Source organism: Onychomys torridus, chromosome 19 (assembly GCF_903995425.1).
Source record: "Onychomys torridus chromosome 19, mOncTor1.1, whole genome shotgun sequence".
Taxonomy (NCBI): Eukaryota; Metazoa; Chordata; class Mammalia; order Rodentia; family Cricetidae; genus Onychomys; species Onychomys torridus.
The window spans coordinates 33,688,536-33,708,326 of NC_050461.1; the positions used below are offsets into that span (position 1 = coordinate 33,688,536).

A 19,791-nucleotide genomic window follows, 5' to 3' on the forward strand; every position below is an offset into this window, starting at 1 on the left:
CTCTTGCAGAAGACCCAAGTTAGGTTCTCGGAACCCACATGGTGCCTTGTAACCATCTGTAATTCCAGCTCTCAGGGATCTAAGACACTCTTCTGACCTCTGCAGGCACCTGGCCTGCATGTGGTGCACATACACACTCAGGTAAAGCACTCAAACACATAAGAATTAAATAAATGCATATATAAATACATGAATAAATACTTTTAAAAGATAGGAAGAAACTTTTTAATGATTTTTCCATTAGGTTTTATGTAGGCACTGCTTCTGAAAAATGATTCCTAGTGGAGGCCAAGAGATTTAATGAGCCTAGTAACTTTTAAATTTGTATTTCAAAGTCTAAATAATATACATATAGATCTTAAACATCATAATCAGTGATTTATTTTTCAGTGTATATGCGTGTGTGCCCATAGGACACATGTAGGTCCACAGCTTGACAGTGATGTCTTCTTCAATCACTTCTCAACTCTAATTTTTGGGACGGATGCTCACTGATTGGCTAGGCAGGCTGTCCAGAAAACTCCAGGGATCCTTCTGTCTTCTGTTATCACAGATATGTGCTTCTGTGCCTGGCTTTGGTGTATGGGTCCTGGGGATGTGAACTCAGGTCCTTGTGCTTGTATGTAAGCAATTTACCAACTGGTCCATGTCCTACTCTCTTTGATTGAAACAGTTATGGTGTTTTGACAGAGAAGAAGCTTTCATCTAGTAAGCACGAACTTTATGCTTACCACTCTACTTCTTTTCCAAATGTGTGTGTGCGTGTGTAAAACAGGTGAGATCTAGTGATGTAGAGTAGCTCTGTGAGTGTGTCACTGGGTATTTTATATGATAGATTAAGTTATTGGAATAAAAAGACTATATTTGCATTAGGATTTACAGTTGATTTTTAAATTGCTGCCTAAGACATATGTACAAAATTACAAACAAAAGAAAAAAAATACAGTCAGCTATTCTATAGAGACATTTTGAGTTTTCTCAGCAGCTGAATAAAATATATGCTATTACTAGAAGTACAAACTAATAGTGAAGGGGTGAAAGAATGTTCTCAAGTGAGGATAAAGCACACATGTCATTGCCAAAACAGCTTTTGAAAAAGCGAATTTCCATGAACATATGGTACACGGGACAGAATTGACACACACAAAAAATAAAACTGCTAATTTGAAGGGAATATCATGACAGCTAAAAGGTCATATCCTCAGCTGACTGCTAATAAATCTTAGTGTTATTAATTGACCTACTATACCTAACAATGAAATGAAGGCACTCAAAATAACTCAATACTATATATATATATATATATATATATACATATATTTTAATGAAGCTTTTTTGTGAAAAAATTGAACTTAGTTCATTTTTTATATCAGGGTAGACTCCAACATCAAACGAAATGTATTAATGGTTTGTAAGATGTATTATATAAATGTATTAATGATTCATAAAGAACGAGATATAAATTATTAAAGATTAGATTAAAATGCAAAAAATATCTTTAGACCGGAAGGAAAAAGCATATACTAAAAAATAAACTTAAAACAGTATGTGTGAAATGGTACATGACTGGGGACCAGGGGCCTAGTGCAGAGCTATCACATGTGATTTTTGTCTTTCTGTTTGTATTAGAAGCTGCTGACTTGAGAAAAACAGATTATTCTGGAAGCAAGTACAGGAGAAAATAAGCTAAAGCCACATGGCAAGGAGTGAGCAGATCAAAACAGTCACCTGGGAAAAACCAGTGAAAACACTGAACGTGATTTCAGGAAAACAGTACAGGAGTCAGAGGCAGCAAATCCACATCTGCCCCAGGTGAGCATTCCCAACCCTCTCACTTCCTTCGGCTGGCAGTCTTCATTAGTGACACTCTCCTACCTCTTTCAAAGGCCTTTTGCCAGTTTAGTCCTGGTTAGAATGTTTTTCTCTCCACTCCACTGTCACAAAACTCTTTATGATCTACAGAGTTCAAACTCATGTCAATTTTAAAGCCGCTTAGAGGAAAACATAATGAAGAATCTCTTATATAAGGATACCCATGGTGAAATCTTAGTTGGTTTAAAAGTTTTAAAATTACATTGTGTATACATGTGTGTGTGGGTGGGGGGGACGACTATGCATGTGCCACTGAACACATGTGGAGGTAAGGGGACAATCTGCATGTGTTGGCTGTGTCCTTCCATTATGTGAGTCCCACATATCTTGGGTTTTCAGCCTAGTTGTCTACCTGATGAACTACTGCACCGGCACTCTGGGTTGGATCTTGATTAAGGAGTCCATGCCCATACTGCTTCATTAAGGGAGATGGGTCCATTTCTAGACATTATGGAGACAATCCATATATATAGTGACATGTTCTCATAAACTGAAGTCGCCAAGTAGGATGGAAGATGGAAGACGGGGAAACCGATGCATCTGATGTCTGGACCTGCTGCCAGGGGATGAGAAAAAGGAACCGAAAGCCTGAAAGATGACTCAGCAGGGATGAGAGCTAAGGTGATTTACAATTCAAACCCTTTGTCATGTCTCAGCAAACTCAGACCTTCTCTCCACTACTATTACCTACCTTCAGATAGAATGGCTGAGCTTAAAGAGTAAGCCAGTCAATACCTTTAGTACATTTAAGGGAGTAGTAAGTTCCCAGATTAATAGAGGAAGTAAACTGTCATTGGTTACCACTCTTCTTCCTTAACTATAAACTAACCAATGGTGACAAACTGATCAACAGTCGTTTTACACAGAAAAGGAAGGTGATTAAGGTCAACAGGAGAAGGAGCCTGGGCACTAGAAATCACAAGGCTTATTAAGCAAGAACAGGTGGCAGAGAAAGTAAATAAGAATAAAGTTAGCGTGGGTCTCAAAATGATTGCAGAAACAGTTCCCCAGGCTGTGGAGAAACGTGTGTCTTCCTAATCTAAGTTACACAGATAAAGAAACCTTGAATTTTTAGATCATGAATATACAAGGTTAAACAAGCAGCTAAAAGATGTAAATAGAGTTTAAAAATTAGCTTTTAAAATATTTTATTGAGTAAGGCATGACAGCCGTGTCTGTAATCCCTGCACATAGGAGGCGGAGAAAGAAAGACTGCACATTTGAGGTTAGCCTGGGCTACAAGAAGGCTGTGAAAAGAATTTAAAGAACCAGACAATAGATAAAACATTGTACTGTGATACATACTAAATTGAAAGGGGATAACTTAAGACTGACTTCATAAAAATACAAATATTTAACAACCTTCAAAGCTGTAAGGTGCTTAACTGAGTCACTTACTTGGTTTACGCCTACTTACTGAACACCAATGGATCCAAGCCCCTACTCCTACTCTACATTGAAGACAGAGTCCTCAGTTACAGCACAGGACAAAGCTCAAACACTTCTTGTAAGATACTAACTAGCAGCTTACATATGATCATTTAAAAACAGCAAGGGCCAGACATGATAGACACTACACAAATAACAGACAGCCACGAGAGCTGCTGTCAGTCTTCCTGCTGTTCAGTCGGTCAGTATGCACGATGCTCAGCTATGGCGGTCAGAGGCACAGCCGTCTCTTGGTATGCTCTTGGCTCTCTTGGATGGCAAACAGCACACACAGTAAGTGCTTCTGAAATGTTTACTAACCTGGCCGTGCCATCAGATGAGGAAGTGACGAGAAAGCGATCATCTTTCGACCAGTCCAGATCATAAATGATATTGAGATGGCCACACAGTTCTCTCATGAAACGTCCAGAAGGAATTTCATAGACTAATAAAAATATTTAGAAGTTAAATGTCTAGGAGATCTTTAATTCAACAAAAATATAAATACACAATTTAAGATAATTTAGAAAAACTTAAGTACTATCTGTAAAATTAAAGTCAAAAATACTTATAATGTTAACACAATTTCAAAATATACTCAAGAACTGTTTTCATATGATCCCAAGAGTTTATATAAAATTTTATATATGCTAAATTTTGACAATTGCTTTAATCCCAAGAGTTTACAAGAAATTTTATATAAGTTAAATTTTGACAACACTCTTCAATATGCTATCAATTACTCACATTGCTAGAACCCCAAAGAACTTTTGATAATCAATGTATTAGTAAAAAGTAAATAACATTTACATTGTAATTCACTTTAAATACTTTACAAGTTAGGGTTTCATGAATAAGGTATTACTTTTCTCAAAAATCAATGAAATTCCAAAAATTTTTGGATTTAACGAGAAATGTAAACTATTGCATTGTCAGGAAGAAATTCTAATAGTAAAATGATAGAGAAAAATAATGGAACTAGCAGCGAATGAGGTGAACAGACAAAGCAAGGCATTTATTATTCGGGCCCATACTCAAGGAAATGGAAACTGAGCACTTAAAACAGAAGAGTGGCTGAGCCTCTACTGCCACCTAGTGGTGAAGTCAACCACCCTTCAGACTACTAGCCAGTTCAGAACCGAGGGAGCAAGACCAGGACTTGGGGAATGTGTAAAGGAAGAAGACCGGCAAGAGTTCTCAAAGGGTGCTAGAGAACTCAGAATTAGCCCTGCAAGGCTTGGCAGAGCAGGAGGAGCACTTATCTGAGAAAACGGGTGAAGCTCAGTAAGAGCATTGAGCTTTGTGCTGTCACAACTATCTAGTTCCTCTTTCCTTCACACTAAAGCAACCTTAAAAACAATGCACACCAGAAGCCTAGAAGCCACTCAGTGATGCAGAAGAGGTCTGAAGCACCCTAAAAACCCCAATTCCAAAGCCTTCTTCCTATTTGATGACCTGTCATATCCAAAATAGGATCCAAGGCTTATTTTACATGGCTTTGTACAGGTTTCATATAAACATCTGACTAGTGTGCATGTTGAAACAATCCGTGGCACCATTAGTGCCATGGTTGTTTAAGAGGGCTACCAGCTGGAGATAAGAAGCAGCTCTCTAAAGAACACAAAAATCTCAAAACAAGCAGAAGCTGGAATGGGATGGCTATGGAGAACTATGGACAGCTTCACGATATTGTTGAGAATCTAGGTCCTCCACACATGGATGTAAGGGCTATGTGCATAACCCAGAAAAACCTGGGAGGCTTTATCTTATGTGGGTGACCTGAAGCAGCTCAGCACAAACAGGAAGCAAGGCTCAGGGACTTTTCAATTGTGTGCTGAAGCACTGGAAGAATATCCCAGAACAGTGCTCCCTGGCGAAGAGCAGCTCAGACCCAGGCCAGGTATTAATGCCAACTAGCTGACTGGGTACAGTCTGCAAAGGGTTGACGACACAGCAGAGAATGAATTATTTGCAGAATCCATCTAGGAGACTCACTCACTGCATAACCAGAGGCAATAACAAATCTTAGATGGCTGATGGGAGATTAACGGAAACAGCTACAATGCACTACATTACTCAAATACCCAGTTTTCAACAAAAAGTTATGACACAGCAAAAGGCAAACACGCAGGAAAGTATAGCTACACACAGGAAGAAAACACAGTTCGCAGACACTGTCCATGCAAAAAACTGAGGAAGCCCAGATCTGATCTTTCTTAGCAAGATCTTTAAACCTATCACTATCAAGTATGGTCAAAGACTTCAAGAAAACCTAAAGGATTAAAGATTAAGAATGACTCCTCACCAAAAAAGAAAGCACCAGTGAATAAACAGAAAGGCCGCAGAGGAAAACCGTAGAAGCGTTAGAGCTGGACAGCCCGGTCGCTGAAATAAAGAACGAGGAGAACAGCTCAAGAACAGACCTGAACTGACAGAGGAGTCACGAACTTGATGACAGTCAACTGAGCCTGTCCAGTTTAAGGACAGAAAGAGGATGAACAAGAGTGAGTAAGTGTCGGAGACCCAATGGCTAACACTAAGTCTACAAAGACAGGCACGTGCAGTCCTTGGAGAAGAAAGAGAAAGGGAGGAATCATAAATGAATACTTCCAAACTTTATGAAAGACATTAATCTGAATTGAGTAAGCCGGGTAAATTCTCAGTCAGACATACTATAATCAAACAGTGCAAAGCCAGAGACAGTGATTCTTATGTTTTGAGATTTAAATAATAAATAAATACATCTATAATTATTTAAGCACAAAATAACATTTAACAGAAAAATCTAAAGCATACAAATCATGAGTAAACCTTTCATTATACAAAAGAGAATAATGACTATTAATATGTTGGAACATGTATATCATGAATACCATGAACTGTGTGAAGCTAGGTTAAGTCCAATGTGGCCTAATAATCAGGATAGATGCCCATGAAGAGCTGGCTTCTTCTAGTCAAGGAGAGTTAACATCATTACTGAGATAAAACAAATTACTAATCAGAATAGCGAAGTCCTGCTTTTCAAATCTCCCAAAGCTACAAGAGAAACCGTCATGGCCTTTCTGCTGACTTCCTATCACAACGGGAGCTTTCTTTGAGGCGCTGCAGGGTGACCTATTCCAATTCCAGCACACGACAAATAGCTGCATTTTCGTGATTCAGATCATCACAACTATCAACCAAAATCACAATGGACTAAAAATATCCCATGAGATTTATTATTCCTTCTTGTACTAAATGTGTATATTTAAAATAGGTAATGTTTACAAAAATCCACCTGTGTGTTAAAAATAACATCTTTCATCGATCAGTTTCATTCTGAATGGATATTAAACAATAACTGCCCCTTTATTTGAAGAAATCTAATTTATTGGGGATTTCTTAAATTAAGATTTTCAGGTAATCTAAAAAGCCAGTATCGATACACACAATACAATCAGGTAAAACAGGTAGCATTATTCTCACGTATGATTGGATATCCATCTCGGCTGGCACAGGCTGTTGCCAATATCCTTCCATTGTGGGAGAAATCAAGACAGAAACACCCTCGTTCTCCAGCATTTAGTGAGAAGAGGTGCTTGTTTGGGATACGACAAGCCTAAAAAAGAATATATTAAAACTATATAAATTAGAAAATATTAAAGTAAAATGACCTGATAATTTCCATTACCATACTTTCCCCCTAAAGTTCTTTTACTAAAACACATAGGAAAAGAAACGTGTACATAAAATGATGAAAAACTATAGAATATAAATTTTTGAATACAGAATTGTTTTTCCATAAAATTAATTTATGTCTAATTAGCACTTAATCTAAAACACAAAGAAAAAATAAGTATCTAATGCACCACCACTATCATTGCTAAATTATTGCTTTTATATAGACACAGAAAGAATGTTTTTCACCATATTCCATGACAGCAGTCACTTTTCCTAAGGTCAGAAACATCTGAAAACTACAAATGCCATAGATGTCCTGGTTTAAATTCAGGATTTATGGATACCCATTCTTGGTCTGCCTCTCCTAGAATACCCCTCCACTGTCGCTGTCTCTGACTTACCTGTGGTTCTGCTTCCTGTACTTTCTGTTATTCATGGTCACTGTGCTTTGAAAATATTATGTGGGGAACTCCAGAAACAAGTGATTTATAAGTTTAAATTTGTCCCATTCAAAACAGTGTGTTGGAATTCGGCCATCCCACACCCTACCCTGGATATGAATTATCTCTTTGCTCATTATATCAGAGTTATATATTTTACTGGCCATTAGGACTTAGCGGCTGATGGTTGACTAGCTGTCAGCCTGACTATCATGATATTGCAGGGCTTGTGTTCAAGTGATCATTATGTTCACTAATAGTGACACCAGGCACAAAAAGCAGTGGTGCCAGCCAATTCCAGTACACCAAGCTGTATAGCGATTCCTTTGAGTGTAAAGATGAGAAGGTCTAGTTCCCAAGTTACTCAAGACGATGAAGTCAGTACACACTGGGTCCTTCCTGTCTATCATGAATACTGTACCTCACTACAAATGTCCTTAGACAGACCCATCACAATAGCCCCATGAATAGTTATTATCAACTGACAGTGAATCTTAACTACATATAGCTAGTAAAGATCATTCAGGCCGTCAAGCCAAGCCCAATGGCTGCAGGAAGTCTGAGCCAAGTACACCTTTCCTTCCTTCAACTGCTTTTCTCAACTATTTTGTCACAGCAGTGGGAAAATTAACAAATGCAAGCATCTTTAAGCGGCTCACCTGACCAGGCAGACGTTTCCACTTTACCACTTCCTTTGAATCCTCAAGTCCAGGTTCTGTGTCTACTGAACTTGTCTCACGGTGCCGCTCACAATAAACTGGTGTACCTTTTTCCTCCTGAAGAGCCATCATAGAGCGGTAAGATGGCTTTATCTAAACATGTATGGAAAATGAGAAAATGGACATCATGTTCACATGTTAAATGTGCACAAACACACAAGCTATGGTGCCCTTGTAGATGTCAAGCTGTAGGAATTGGCTCACTCCTTCCTCCATGGAGGATCCTGTGGAGGTCATGAAGACTGTCAACAAGTTGTTTCTTATTCTTAACATATTTTGCTTTTAAAGTATTGAGACAGAGCCCAGTATGGTGGCGCACACCTTTAATCCCAGCATTTGGGAGACAGAGGCAGGTGGATCTCTGTGAGTTTGAGGTCACCCTGGTCTACAAACAAACAAAACAAAACTTTATAAAATTAAAATACTGAGACAAATGGTATGGAACCCTTTTTGAAACACTAGTCAGAAAAAAATTTTTTCATTTGTATATTACTCTAAGTGAAATAAAAGCTATTTGATCTATTCTCCTGTAATCACAAAGCTTTGAAAGTTTGTATAAAAATTAGTAGAGTCCAATAGTAAAAATGGCTTTACTTCATTATTATTATTACATTATTTGTTTTAGTCTTTCAGTCAGGGTCTCATGTAGCTCAGGCTACTTCAAACACGCTATGTATTTGAAGTGGGCTTTGCATTCCATATTCCACCCCCTATATGCTGGGATTACAGGCTTGTACCGCATCCAGATGCATAAAACATCTTTTTATAGCCCTGTCCCCTTGTGTCTGCTTCTTCATAAACACCCACCTAATGCCATGCCTCTGATATAACATGATATTGCTGGCTTAAAAACAATCACAAAACTGATATCATAAAAAAATCTGAAGTTGAAAAAAATCTACCCTCTGATGGATTTTATTTAGACCAATGCAAGTCAATTCTGTACTCAGAGAATATAAAATCAGCTATAGAACATACAACTCACCAGAAAAATTAATATTAAAAAAGACAATAGCAGAAGCTTTTCAATCTTAAGATCAATTAGAATGAGAACATTAAAAATGTTCATCTGTAGACAATAGCAGTAGAAATGTTAATTGCTGGTTATTTGAATGTCTCTAGTGTAAAATATGTAACTTCATTTGAAGATCTGCCAAGTGGAGGCCATGTATGCTTTGGCTCACTACTACTGGAAATAAAGATGTACTGGAACACATTAAGGTGTTCTTTATTGTCTACGTGTTCCTACAGCTACTATCATACTACAAGGTTGAGCAGTTGTGACGCCTGGCAGCAACGCCTAAAACATTTTATTTACTACCCTTTCGAAGACAATGTTTCCTAGTACCAACTTTTCATCCATTTATTTTTAACTACAAAATACAAAATTATGCCAAAACAGTTTTAATAGTAAAGTCTACTTCTTTTTTTTTGGAAGCTGAGGACCGAACCCAGGGCCTTGTGCTTGCTAGGCAAGCGCTCTACCACTGAGCTAAGTCCCCAACCCCGTGAAGTCTACTTCTTAAAACTTGAAGTTCATCTCACCTTCAATTGTTATAGACTTAACACATAGTCTTTGCAGGCATCTTTCTGTTACAAAAATCTGTTAAAATAATTCTGAAAGCTTAGATTTCAAATATGGAAAATACCTTAGGTCAACCTTAATTTTAATATACTATTAACTTACACAGTCTGGAACTTTCAGTCCCCGTACGGTTACGTACAATGTTGATGGATAACGATTTCTTGGACACTTGGACCACCATTCAAAAACCTCAACAACATTTGACTGGGATCGAGGCTTAGTAGGCGGGTAGTAGAGCTGAAGACGAAGTTTTGAATTGATGTTTGCGTTTCCATTGGCTCCCAGGAGCTTAAAATAAGAATTTGTATAAAATGTTATCTTGCCTGAGAACACACACATCCAATAAAGCAATCACAAAGTCAGAGTCAGAAGCTCAGTTTTCAAAGACTAAAACAGACTGGAATTCTTTAGATTTATAAAGAAAAAGATCAAGCTGGCAGGAGGCACCTTCAGGTCACTTTGAGAAACGACTTTGAAGACAGTTCCTAATAGTGTTCTTTTCAGTTGTACAACTAGGCAGAGTGCTACTAAAGCATTTACAACACTGAAGCAGGTATCACTTTACAGGAAAAGTCATCAGCTAGCATGTGACTGAAACAATTAAGATAACACTTCAGGAAGCAGAAAGCGTTTGTCAGGGTTTTTTCTCTAGCAGTGTTAAAGATGAAGCCTACTGAGGCCTTGCGTGCGCCCTGCAAGCGCTCTACTACTAAGATATGCCCTACCCATCCTTTCCCTTTCCATTCTGAAAACAAACTAGCCACACTGGTCTTGAAATCTGGAACTCAAGCAGGTTTTGAGCTTGTGAACCCCCTGCCTCAGCCTCCCTAGTGTCTAGAACTACAGAACTATATTAATACTTTCAGTGAATAAAATGGTATACACAAAATCATTTTAAGATATGTTAATTCAAACCATCCACTTTATTTTCAGTATTTTAGTCCACCTTCTTTGAAAGGGCTATTTAGAAAGCCAATTAAACGAAACAAGATAAGCAGATAAATGGAAAGCCTTAGGAAAAACCTTAAAATCTCAGCAGTTTAAAATAGGCTTTCTTTTCCTACACAACGACTAACTAGGAAATGTCCTTGTTAGCATGGTGTTTGTTGTGAATTTGTGACTTGGAGTAGAAAGTTGGTGTTTCGGTGGCAGTTGGCGGAGTCTGCAGGTAACCAGAACCGGAAGTCTAGGCACCGAGTGTGGGGCACTTAGTAACTGCTACTGGCCAATGCAACTTCAACAAAAGGGCCAAGGAAGACTCAGTGTAGAGCCGCCCCAAGGACCTATGATGATGGGGACGCCCAACACTTGTGCTGTCACATGAGACTGTGAAGTCCTTCAGTGTGACTGCTGAGACTATGGAAGTGAATTTTCATCATATTTCATCTCAGTTAATATGAGGCAAACCTGCTCCGTGCTACTTATGGTTATAACTCATGAGCCTGGGCAGACAATCTGAAGAAAACTAAGACACAGGAGGAGAGGTAAGAGAGTTGGCAGGATGTTCTAAGCTGATCTGTCCAGTGAGTAATTGTATTCACAAATACGAAGAACAAAAGTGCATTTCAGAAGAAACTGTGGGAAGAGGCAGGGACCAATACTGAAGGAACAGGATAAACAAGCACCCAAGGAGGTTGCCAAGAAGGCAGAGGCAGCAGGGATTTCAAGGGAATAATGCATTAAGTGTATATATGTTTGACAAAATAACAAATGAAGAGTGTTATCTATCAGTTGGCAAACAGAAAACATCAGTGTTGGGTTGGAGAAGTTTTAGCAGCAGAGCACAATCCGGACTGTGGCATGTTCACGATGCATCAACAAGGAAGCTCATAGGGCAAAACGCAGTGTATTTCCTACAGCTCTGGGAAAGGATGGAGAGGCCATGAGTACACAGCGTAGGGGCTGATGCTGTGCTGAGGGGGAGAGAGTTTCAAGCTGAGTGATAACATCCAGGCTTTAAGTATTAGTTCTCCACACTCTGCAGAGGCCTTTGACTATCTCTCAAAGCACGTCAGTGACTTTAAGGAGTTCCCCAGCTCCCAAATCACGCTTTTAAAAATTCTTTTACTATTCTCTAGACATTATAGTTTATACTAGCCAAGTAAACAACTCATGCTACGAACTCCATAATGAACATGTCATTATGATTGTGAATTGTATAATGTAGAAGAGCTCAAATACAAACGCTTCATTTTCATATGGCTCGAAACAGTCACAAAAACATTCTAGAAGAATTGAAAGTACTCAACACCAAAAGTATAACTGAAAATTAACATACAGTTTAATGGACCATTGCAAAAGTTGAATGTTCCTGAATTCAACAGCACAAATAGTGAGGCATTTACATTCTAACTTGTTTCATGCCATTTTCTCAACGCTTAAATTTATCTCAATTACTTTCCACTCTTTTTAGTAAATCATTCAGTAGATATCTACCCCTTTGTATGCCTGTATGTGCTGGGAGGTAGTGAGCTTGAGAAAATCCAAGGGAATTATGTAATAAAATTAATACAAATATATATATATATATATATATATATATATATATATATATATATATATAATTTTAACATTAATTATAACATATGCAGCATATACAAAATAAAAACTAAAATTGCTCAAAGAATTAATCCGACAGAAAATACTGGTAACTTTGTGAAGCTTACAGTACAATGAAGGCAAAGACATGCAGTCTTACAAATGGGAAACACAGACTCCATTACCCTTGATGGGTCAGAATAGACTCAAGAATTCATTTCTTCTAACAATGGTTCAATATAGATGAATTAAAATCCATATGATATTTAAAAATAAAAAATAAAATGTTGTGACATCTATTGTGTTCTAATTGTAGTTTATGTCTCATATACATAAATTGAACACAAGACGGCAGGAATGTATGCGTCTTTGAGTATAATATCCTCAGGGTCAAGAAATTTAAATGGTATACACTGGGTAATCAATAAGTACTTCAGATTCTTTTTGGTTTTTTGAGACATGGTTTCTCTCTGTAGCCCTGGCTGTCCTGGAATTTATTCTGTAGACCACACTGGCCTCAAACTCAGAGATCTGCCTGCCTTTGCCTCCCAAGTGCTGGGATTAAAGGTGTGTGCCACCATCCTCCACTTTTTTTTAAAGTTTTATTTTATGTACATTGGTGTTTGACCTGCACTCATGTCTGTGTGAGAGTGCTGGATTCTCTGGAAGAGTTACAAACAGTTGTGAGCTGTCATGGGGTGTTGCAGCCAGTACTCTTAGCCACGGAGCCATCTCTCCAACCCTATTTCAGACTCTTAATAAGCCTTACTAAGACTTGAGTTAACAACTCTGAGACCAAAATGACTTAGTGAAAAACAACCAATCAAATTTGGAAGAGATTATTTTAAATGTATTTAAACATATGAAAACATACCTTAAGAAATGCCCAGGCAATTTTCCGAAAGCCACATTCTTGATTTTTAACTTCAGTGTTATTTTTAATTTCATCCATGCTTAAAAAGTCAAGAATCTGTAAATATATTTTTAAAATTATTTTACAGAATACTCGATTGTCTAAGTTTAATATTCTCTATTGACACAATATCATCTAGATATTTAAAATGTCTACCTTATAAGGAATAAAAAATATTTCTCATTTACTTACTTTCAAGTTAACTTACTCAACTACTGAGGGTTCATTTGTGACACTAATAAATCCTTTTATTAGGATTTATTTCAAAGCATTAACTACCTCAGATAGAATAACTGTACTAGTTAACCAGTTTTGATTCCTACATATTGTATAAAATACTGAAATGTCACATTTTAAACTCATAAATATACATGGTTGTGTATTTTAAAATTAAAATTATATTCTAGACACAAATAAACATAGCATAAAATTCTCAAGCTTTGATCGTTTCCTAGGTATCAGAGGATGTGGGTGTTTTCTTGTTTAATTTAATGTTTATTTTAAAAATTTGAGATCCTATTTCTGAATCCTTCTTTAGCTAGGTTCCTGAAGTCAGGGATTTCCCTTTGGATATGCTATTATTACAGCTCTCAAAGTTTCTTCCCTATCTCCATTCTGCCTGGGTATTAAAGATCAGGGACAGGTAAGCAGTCTGCCGTAAGCAGTACTCCAGGTACTTACTTGCTTGAGGATATCACTTTGAACTTAATAAATCTGATTTTTTTTTTTTAAAAAAAAAGCTCAGTTGGGATAACAGATCTTTCTAGAAGACTGTTTGGGGATCCCCCATCTCTCTGCCCTCCATTGCTGTGACTAGAGATACATACCACCATACTTCACTTTTGAGTGGATCCTGGGAGCTGAACTGAGGCATTCATGCTGGAACAACAGCATTTTACACACTGACCCATCCCCTCACCCCCAACATTTGTTTTCTGCAAATGTAACGTTTTTTTTGTGAATTCTTAAGTCCATGTATGCGTGGAACTACAAATGCAATACATGCTATTTTATAAACAATTTTCAAAAAGAATGAAATGGATATCTATTTTATGTCAATATATAAACATGAATGTCATTTTGGCTACATAACTGATCTGTATACATTTTAGTCTCTTAAAATAATTATAAAAAACACAGCAATAAAGAGCAAATGGTAAGATTTTATGAAAGTTTCTTGAGATACATTGTATCCTTTTAAAATGCATATCTTTATATTAAATTGCACATAACACAGTCACAGAGGCATCAAAAACAACTCTGTAAAATGAACCATTAGCTCCAAGCTTCTTGCTGTTCCCATCTTAAAATTCTCCAGCTTGGTTATGTTGAAGGAGAAGCTCTCTCTACTTCCCCTTCTTTATGGGAAGAGAACACAAGCTAGAAAAAAGGAGTGTGATACTTTTGAGTGGTTGTGAGAAACAAATTACCTATACAGACAGCCGGAAAAACTGTAGGAAAGTTGCTGTACTTTCCTGATAGCCTTCTCAGTTAAGAACAAAATCAGAACAAGTCCGCTCCAAGTCTGCCTATTCCACAGAGCTTTCTGATTGCTCGGCCCTTTCACTTCATATTTAAGAAGCTCTCTGCTTTTCTATTATGCGTTACATGGTATTTGCTAACTGATCTGTATATGCTTGTCCTCTTTTCCAGGCTATATGCTTATAATTAGGTAGTCTCATATAGTTAATGACTTTGCTGTTGTGAGATGGATTCACAATGGAGAATTACAGTCAAATGGATACATTTGTGACTTTAGTTCATAATCATTGGGCTGATGTAAAGATTAAACAACACTCTAGAACAGACCAAATGACTTAACTCCTAGCACTGGGAAGAGGTTAGCAAATATGCCATTTCTTTTTTTTTCTTTTTGAGCTGAGGATCGAACCCAGGGCCTTGCGCTTGCTAGGCAAGCGCTCTACCACTGAGCTAAATCCCCAACCTGCCATTTCTATTTCTATTTCTAAACAGACTTCTCACTGGCATCCACACAGCAGACTGCAACAATAAATTCCAGGTATTAAATTCTTACATTATCATATTATAAAACTATTAAAATCAATAACTTACATTTGTATGATTAAATATTTACTGAAATTTAATTTTCTTTCTTTAATTCATACCTCAAAGAACAGGATGACTTTTGGACAATCATCAAAATCTCGAAGCAAATAGGGAAAATTTTCATTAAATATAATTTGTTCTTCCCACTCTGGAAGTCTTGATTTTAACTTTTTAAAGTCATATGGTTGAGTCATAATAGGAAGAATATAGTCCACATTGTCTTTTTCATAATAAGATGAAACAGGACGCTCACTGTTCAAAGACAAAGTTTCCATTACTACAAATCAGCACATTTTTTAGAGGAAAACAAAAAAATACATCCACCATAAAAGAAGCAGAAATAATAGCTATAATGTCACAAAAGAAAAATAATGTTCTTTAATATCTAAAAATTATAATTTTTATTAAAAAATCAAAAGTAATGGTGTCTTACTATGAACTTGCATTACATTTTATTTCCTCAGGTTACATAATTTATTATAAACATAGAAAATAAAAAGTATGAATAACATTTAATGTACAGAGCTAAAATATAGCAACTACTTCAGAAGTTTAAATGAGTTCATGATAAAATTCAGAATAAATGCAAATAAAACTGTAAAAAGGACTCTTTTGCACTGTCCTATCTTCTTTGTGTATATAAACACAACTAATTAAGTGGATGTGTTTTTTTTCTGTAATAATTTTAATGCTTTCCTCCCAATATACTTTCAAGCAAATACTTATTTTGAATTAGTAATGATTTATTACTGTTTTTTAAACCTAGACTTTCAAACATGTATTCTCTCTAGAAATAACCTTAGGGAAAAATGTACTCAAGACACATTTGCAGCTCCTTAGCTCCCCATAACAAATTAATTTCAAAGGAAAAGTGGGAGACTCATAATTAGAATACTTATAATATTTACAGTGCAAATGTATGACCTAATTAGTAACCTTAACAGACTGTCCACTCAAGATGGATGCCTTTCCCCCATTTCTTCTGTAAAGCCTGCTGATCAAGATGAGGAACACCTACAGCTATAAGCCTATTCTCTAACACCAACCCACAGATCTATGCCTACTAATGTTCAACCATAAAGGGCAGCAAAGAGGATTTCTACTGCAGACAGTTTCAACTTAAAGGTGGTATAATTTTTAAAAAATTACCTATCATCTTTCTTGACATACTGACCGGTATGTTCATCAACCACATGAATTTTTACCATTGGGTGAGAAATCATGAAATCTGATTTAAGCCGATCAGTTCGGTGAATGTAAACTCCCATGACAAGATCATCATCAAGCAAACATTTGGGATAAATTGGGCTGTCTCGGCTTGTTATTTCATGAACACCATCACCGTTCATCTCTTCATTATCAATGGAAACTAAAGCAGGGAAGAAAAATCAGTATTTTAATTCTTCTCACAGTGAGGTTTACATAGAATTAATCTTACTTTCAACAGTTAAATTAAGTCAGGAACTATAGACTCATAGACCCTCAGTTATTAAAAAATGAACACCTGATTCCACATGAACTAAAATACACCAAGCAGTGTATCTTGACTTATTTTAAATTATATCCCTCAGTTTTCAGAACAAAGTTTCTAGAGTCAAGCCACCCCACAAAAGCACATAATTTTCATTTAACTTGGGTAACAAACCTGCTTTGGTCTTCTTTTTGGTCTTTTTGGTTTTGGGCTTTTTCTTCTCTGGCACACTGTCATCTGCATTCTGTTCTGTTGAACATTTTTCCTCATCATTGTGAGATCCTGAAGTAACAGTTTCAAGGGGACATTCTTTCTTTTCTTCACCTTCAACTGCATTATCACAGACATCTGATGTACTGCAAGTATAACCCAAGAAGAAGCCATTAAAATGTATTATTTTATAATTATTACTCATGGTATAACAGAGTGAATGGAAAATAGAAGCAAGAATGATGTATCATTTTCCTTTTAAAACTGTCACTATTTGATATTTTCTTATATAATGAAATGGCTGACAAACCAGGAATCATAGATAATACTTTATACCTGATGAAGAGCTACAAATCTTGGGAGCCAACTTAAACAAAACTATAAACTCCACAGAATAGTCTGAGCACTAAGCAGGCTCCAGTATAAGGACCACAATTCAGAGGTAAATTGTGATGCTGTCTAAAAACAAGTGAGCAAAGGGAAAATAAAACACTATTCTATGATTATGGACCTGTATTATTGCGAATTTCAAAGCATCCTCATCCTGGTGCAGACTGAATGATTAATGAATACATTTCTAAATAACTTAAAAGGCAAAAGAAAATTTCAAAGTTTGTTCTTAGGAAACTTCAGCCTTACAACTTCTGATTTCCCGTAAAAGCTCATTGCTTCTGTTTTCTAGAGGCTGGTATATGACTCTATTTTTCAGAAGTCTTGATTAAAATAAAATTTGGAACCCCATGCAAACAACAAGAGGTAGCAGCCAGGAACAGAAGCTGGCCAATTAGAGTTTGTTCATAATTTATAGAATAAAAAATATGCCTTTAAATAATGAAAAATTAACTTCTAACATACTCAGTGATCTTTTGAAAACGAGCACTGGGAAATAAAAAAGGTCAGACAAATACTTCCTAGTAGTTATTCCCGAAAGCTATGCTATTTTATCAGTCACGAAATATTCCTATTAAAGGAATATTTACATATAAAGGAACAGCTACATTGGTATGCCACCACCATGTACGGCATCATTTGCATTTAAACTTCATCAACTGGCTCTCTTTTCTAGTGAGAATGTCTTTCCATTGCCACACTGCCTGTACAATGTTCCAGCTGATCTTTACTTCTTCATGGTCAATTCTTTTCAGACCCCCCTTCTCTAGGAGTACCTGCTGGGCCTCATTACCCAGTTCCAATACGATATGGGAAAATGGATGCTATCTTTTAAAGGTTCACTTCTGTCTTGTTATTACTCTGTCGGAACCTTGGTCTGGGGTAGAAGCAGCCGCCTGGGTGAGTTCACAATGCACTGATCCACATGGCAAAGAACTTGTATTTCTGAATGGCAGCCAGGACCTGAGACCTACCTATAGCCTCACAATTATGCACAGAACTAGTTCTTCTGAGGCCTAGTAAGAAAAGCTGGGCATCACTTGTTACATCTTTCCCTGTCAAGGCATCAGCCTGGCTAGCATCCCAACTGAAGCTTGTGAGAGCCTGTGAAAGCCAGAGGTGCCCAGTAAGTCACTCTTGGGTCTTCTGAACACAGCAGCTGGGAGACAACAAATGCCCAAAACGCCTGCTGTAGTAAGGTGCTATGTTCTGGGGGTAATTTGTACCAACAGATAGCTAAATCTTACACTAACTTTTTAGCTGACTGCTTAAGGGCAAATTACCTAGACTGCCAAAGGCTAGTTGCATAAAGACTGATACATAACCAGCCAGATGTAAGCTGTTTATGTAAATGAGGATTGCAGGTGAAAAAGGATTATGCCACTTGGAAGATATTTCTAAATCTCACTGCTTCTTATAAAGAGAGAACTTATAAATGTGAATAGTCTCAGGAACACTTACCATATATATAGGAATGTATGTATAAGCATCATACATAAAATTAGACTAAAATATTAAATTGCCAATAGTTATTTCCTTTGGTAATTGTTCTACAATGAACAAATCTTGTTTGGATGATGAGAAGGAAAAAAATCTATACTGCATATCCATCTCCAAAATGGAAATAAGTGTGTGTGTGGGTGGGGGGGGGGCTTTCTGAGACAGGGTTATGGTGCTCTGGTAGGCCTCAAATGCAATACAGGCTGGCCTTGATCCCAAGATTCCCCTGCCTTGGTGCCCATGTGCTCAGATTACATGCATGAACCACCATGCTTAGCAAGTCCATCATTTCAAAAGCAGGCATAAGCAGGTAAATATAATGCGGACAGTTTGGATCTGGACTGTTAATGTTCTGGCTCAGCCTTTTACTGGTTCTGGGGCTTACCTCACTCAGACTCTTAGAAAAACGGGATAACGCCATGACTGTCCCTCACAGGGCCATGGAAAAGATTCAATGAGTGAATTCTCGTAAAGTTCCTAGCACAAGGCCAAGTACTGCCTAATGGCTCACAATTAGCACCTCAGGGGGAATGTTTCCAAACACAGCACTAACTTTCTTCATTAAATGAATTTTTTCCACTCAGAAGCGGAAGATCCTAGTGTGTGTTGCTATGTTATCAATGCGCAGTACCTCCGTTCCGGTTTGGGTGGGCCCTGGACTTTCTTCTTCTTCTTCTTTCTCTTTTCACTGCCCAGTTTGTCGTCATGCAGTAGAGTATCTGGAGGAAAGTAAGTCAGCTGCTCTCTCAGCTTCTTCCGTATCTTCTTCTTAATCTCCTTCGCCATCTCCTCAGCCACCTGGTGCGGGTAGGCTTCTACCACATCTTCTTTCCCGGGATTCCCTTCCAGTTCAGCCTTCCCTCTTCCGTCACCTGAATCATCACCTGCCTGTGACTGGTCTGCATCTTTCTGCTGGGCAGAATCCACCTTCTCTGGGGTTTCTTCTGCCATGTCGTGTGTGGTCTGGCTCATTTTATCTGGCTTTTCTCGCTTGCCGT

The 19,791-nt window shown here is 37.4% G+C and overlaps 1 protein-coding gene across 4 annotated transcripts in view; it reads right to left on the reverse strand.

Annotated features, from left to right (window-relative positions):
- Ahi1 (Abelson helper integration site 1) overlaps positions 1–19,772 on the reverse strand; it is a 117,272-nt gene extending 97,500 nt beyond the window's left edge. For all 4 annotated transcript variants that reach the window (XM_036168901.1, XM_036168903.1, XM_036168902.1 and 1 more), the window contains exons 1-9: positions 19,425–19,772; positions 16,868–17,049; positions 16,372–16,591; positions 15,282–15,474; positions 13,117–13,212; positions 9,807–9,992; positions 8,060–8,212; positions 6,766–6,898; positions 3,622–3,745 (exon numbers count right to left, since the gene is read on the reverse strand). In XM_036168901.1, coding sequence (XP_036024794.1) covers positions 3,622–3,745; positions 6,766–6,898; positions 8,060–8,212; positions 9,807–9,992; positions 13,117–13,212; positions 15,282–15,474; positions 16,372–16,591; positions 16,868–17,049; positions 19,425–19,765 — 1,628 coding nt within the window. In that variant the 5' untranslated portion in view covers positions 19,766–19,772. The remainder of the gene's footprint in view (positions 1–3,621; positions 3,746–6,765; positions 6,899–8,059; positions 8,213–9,806; positions 9,993–13,116; positions 13,213–15,281; positions 15,475–16,371; positions 16,592–16,867; positions 17,050–19,424) is intronic.
- Between the last annotated feature and the right edge of the window lie 19 nt (positions 19,773–19,791).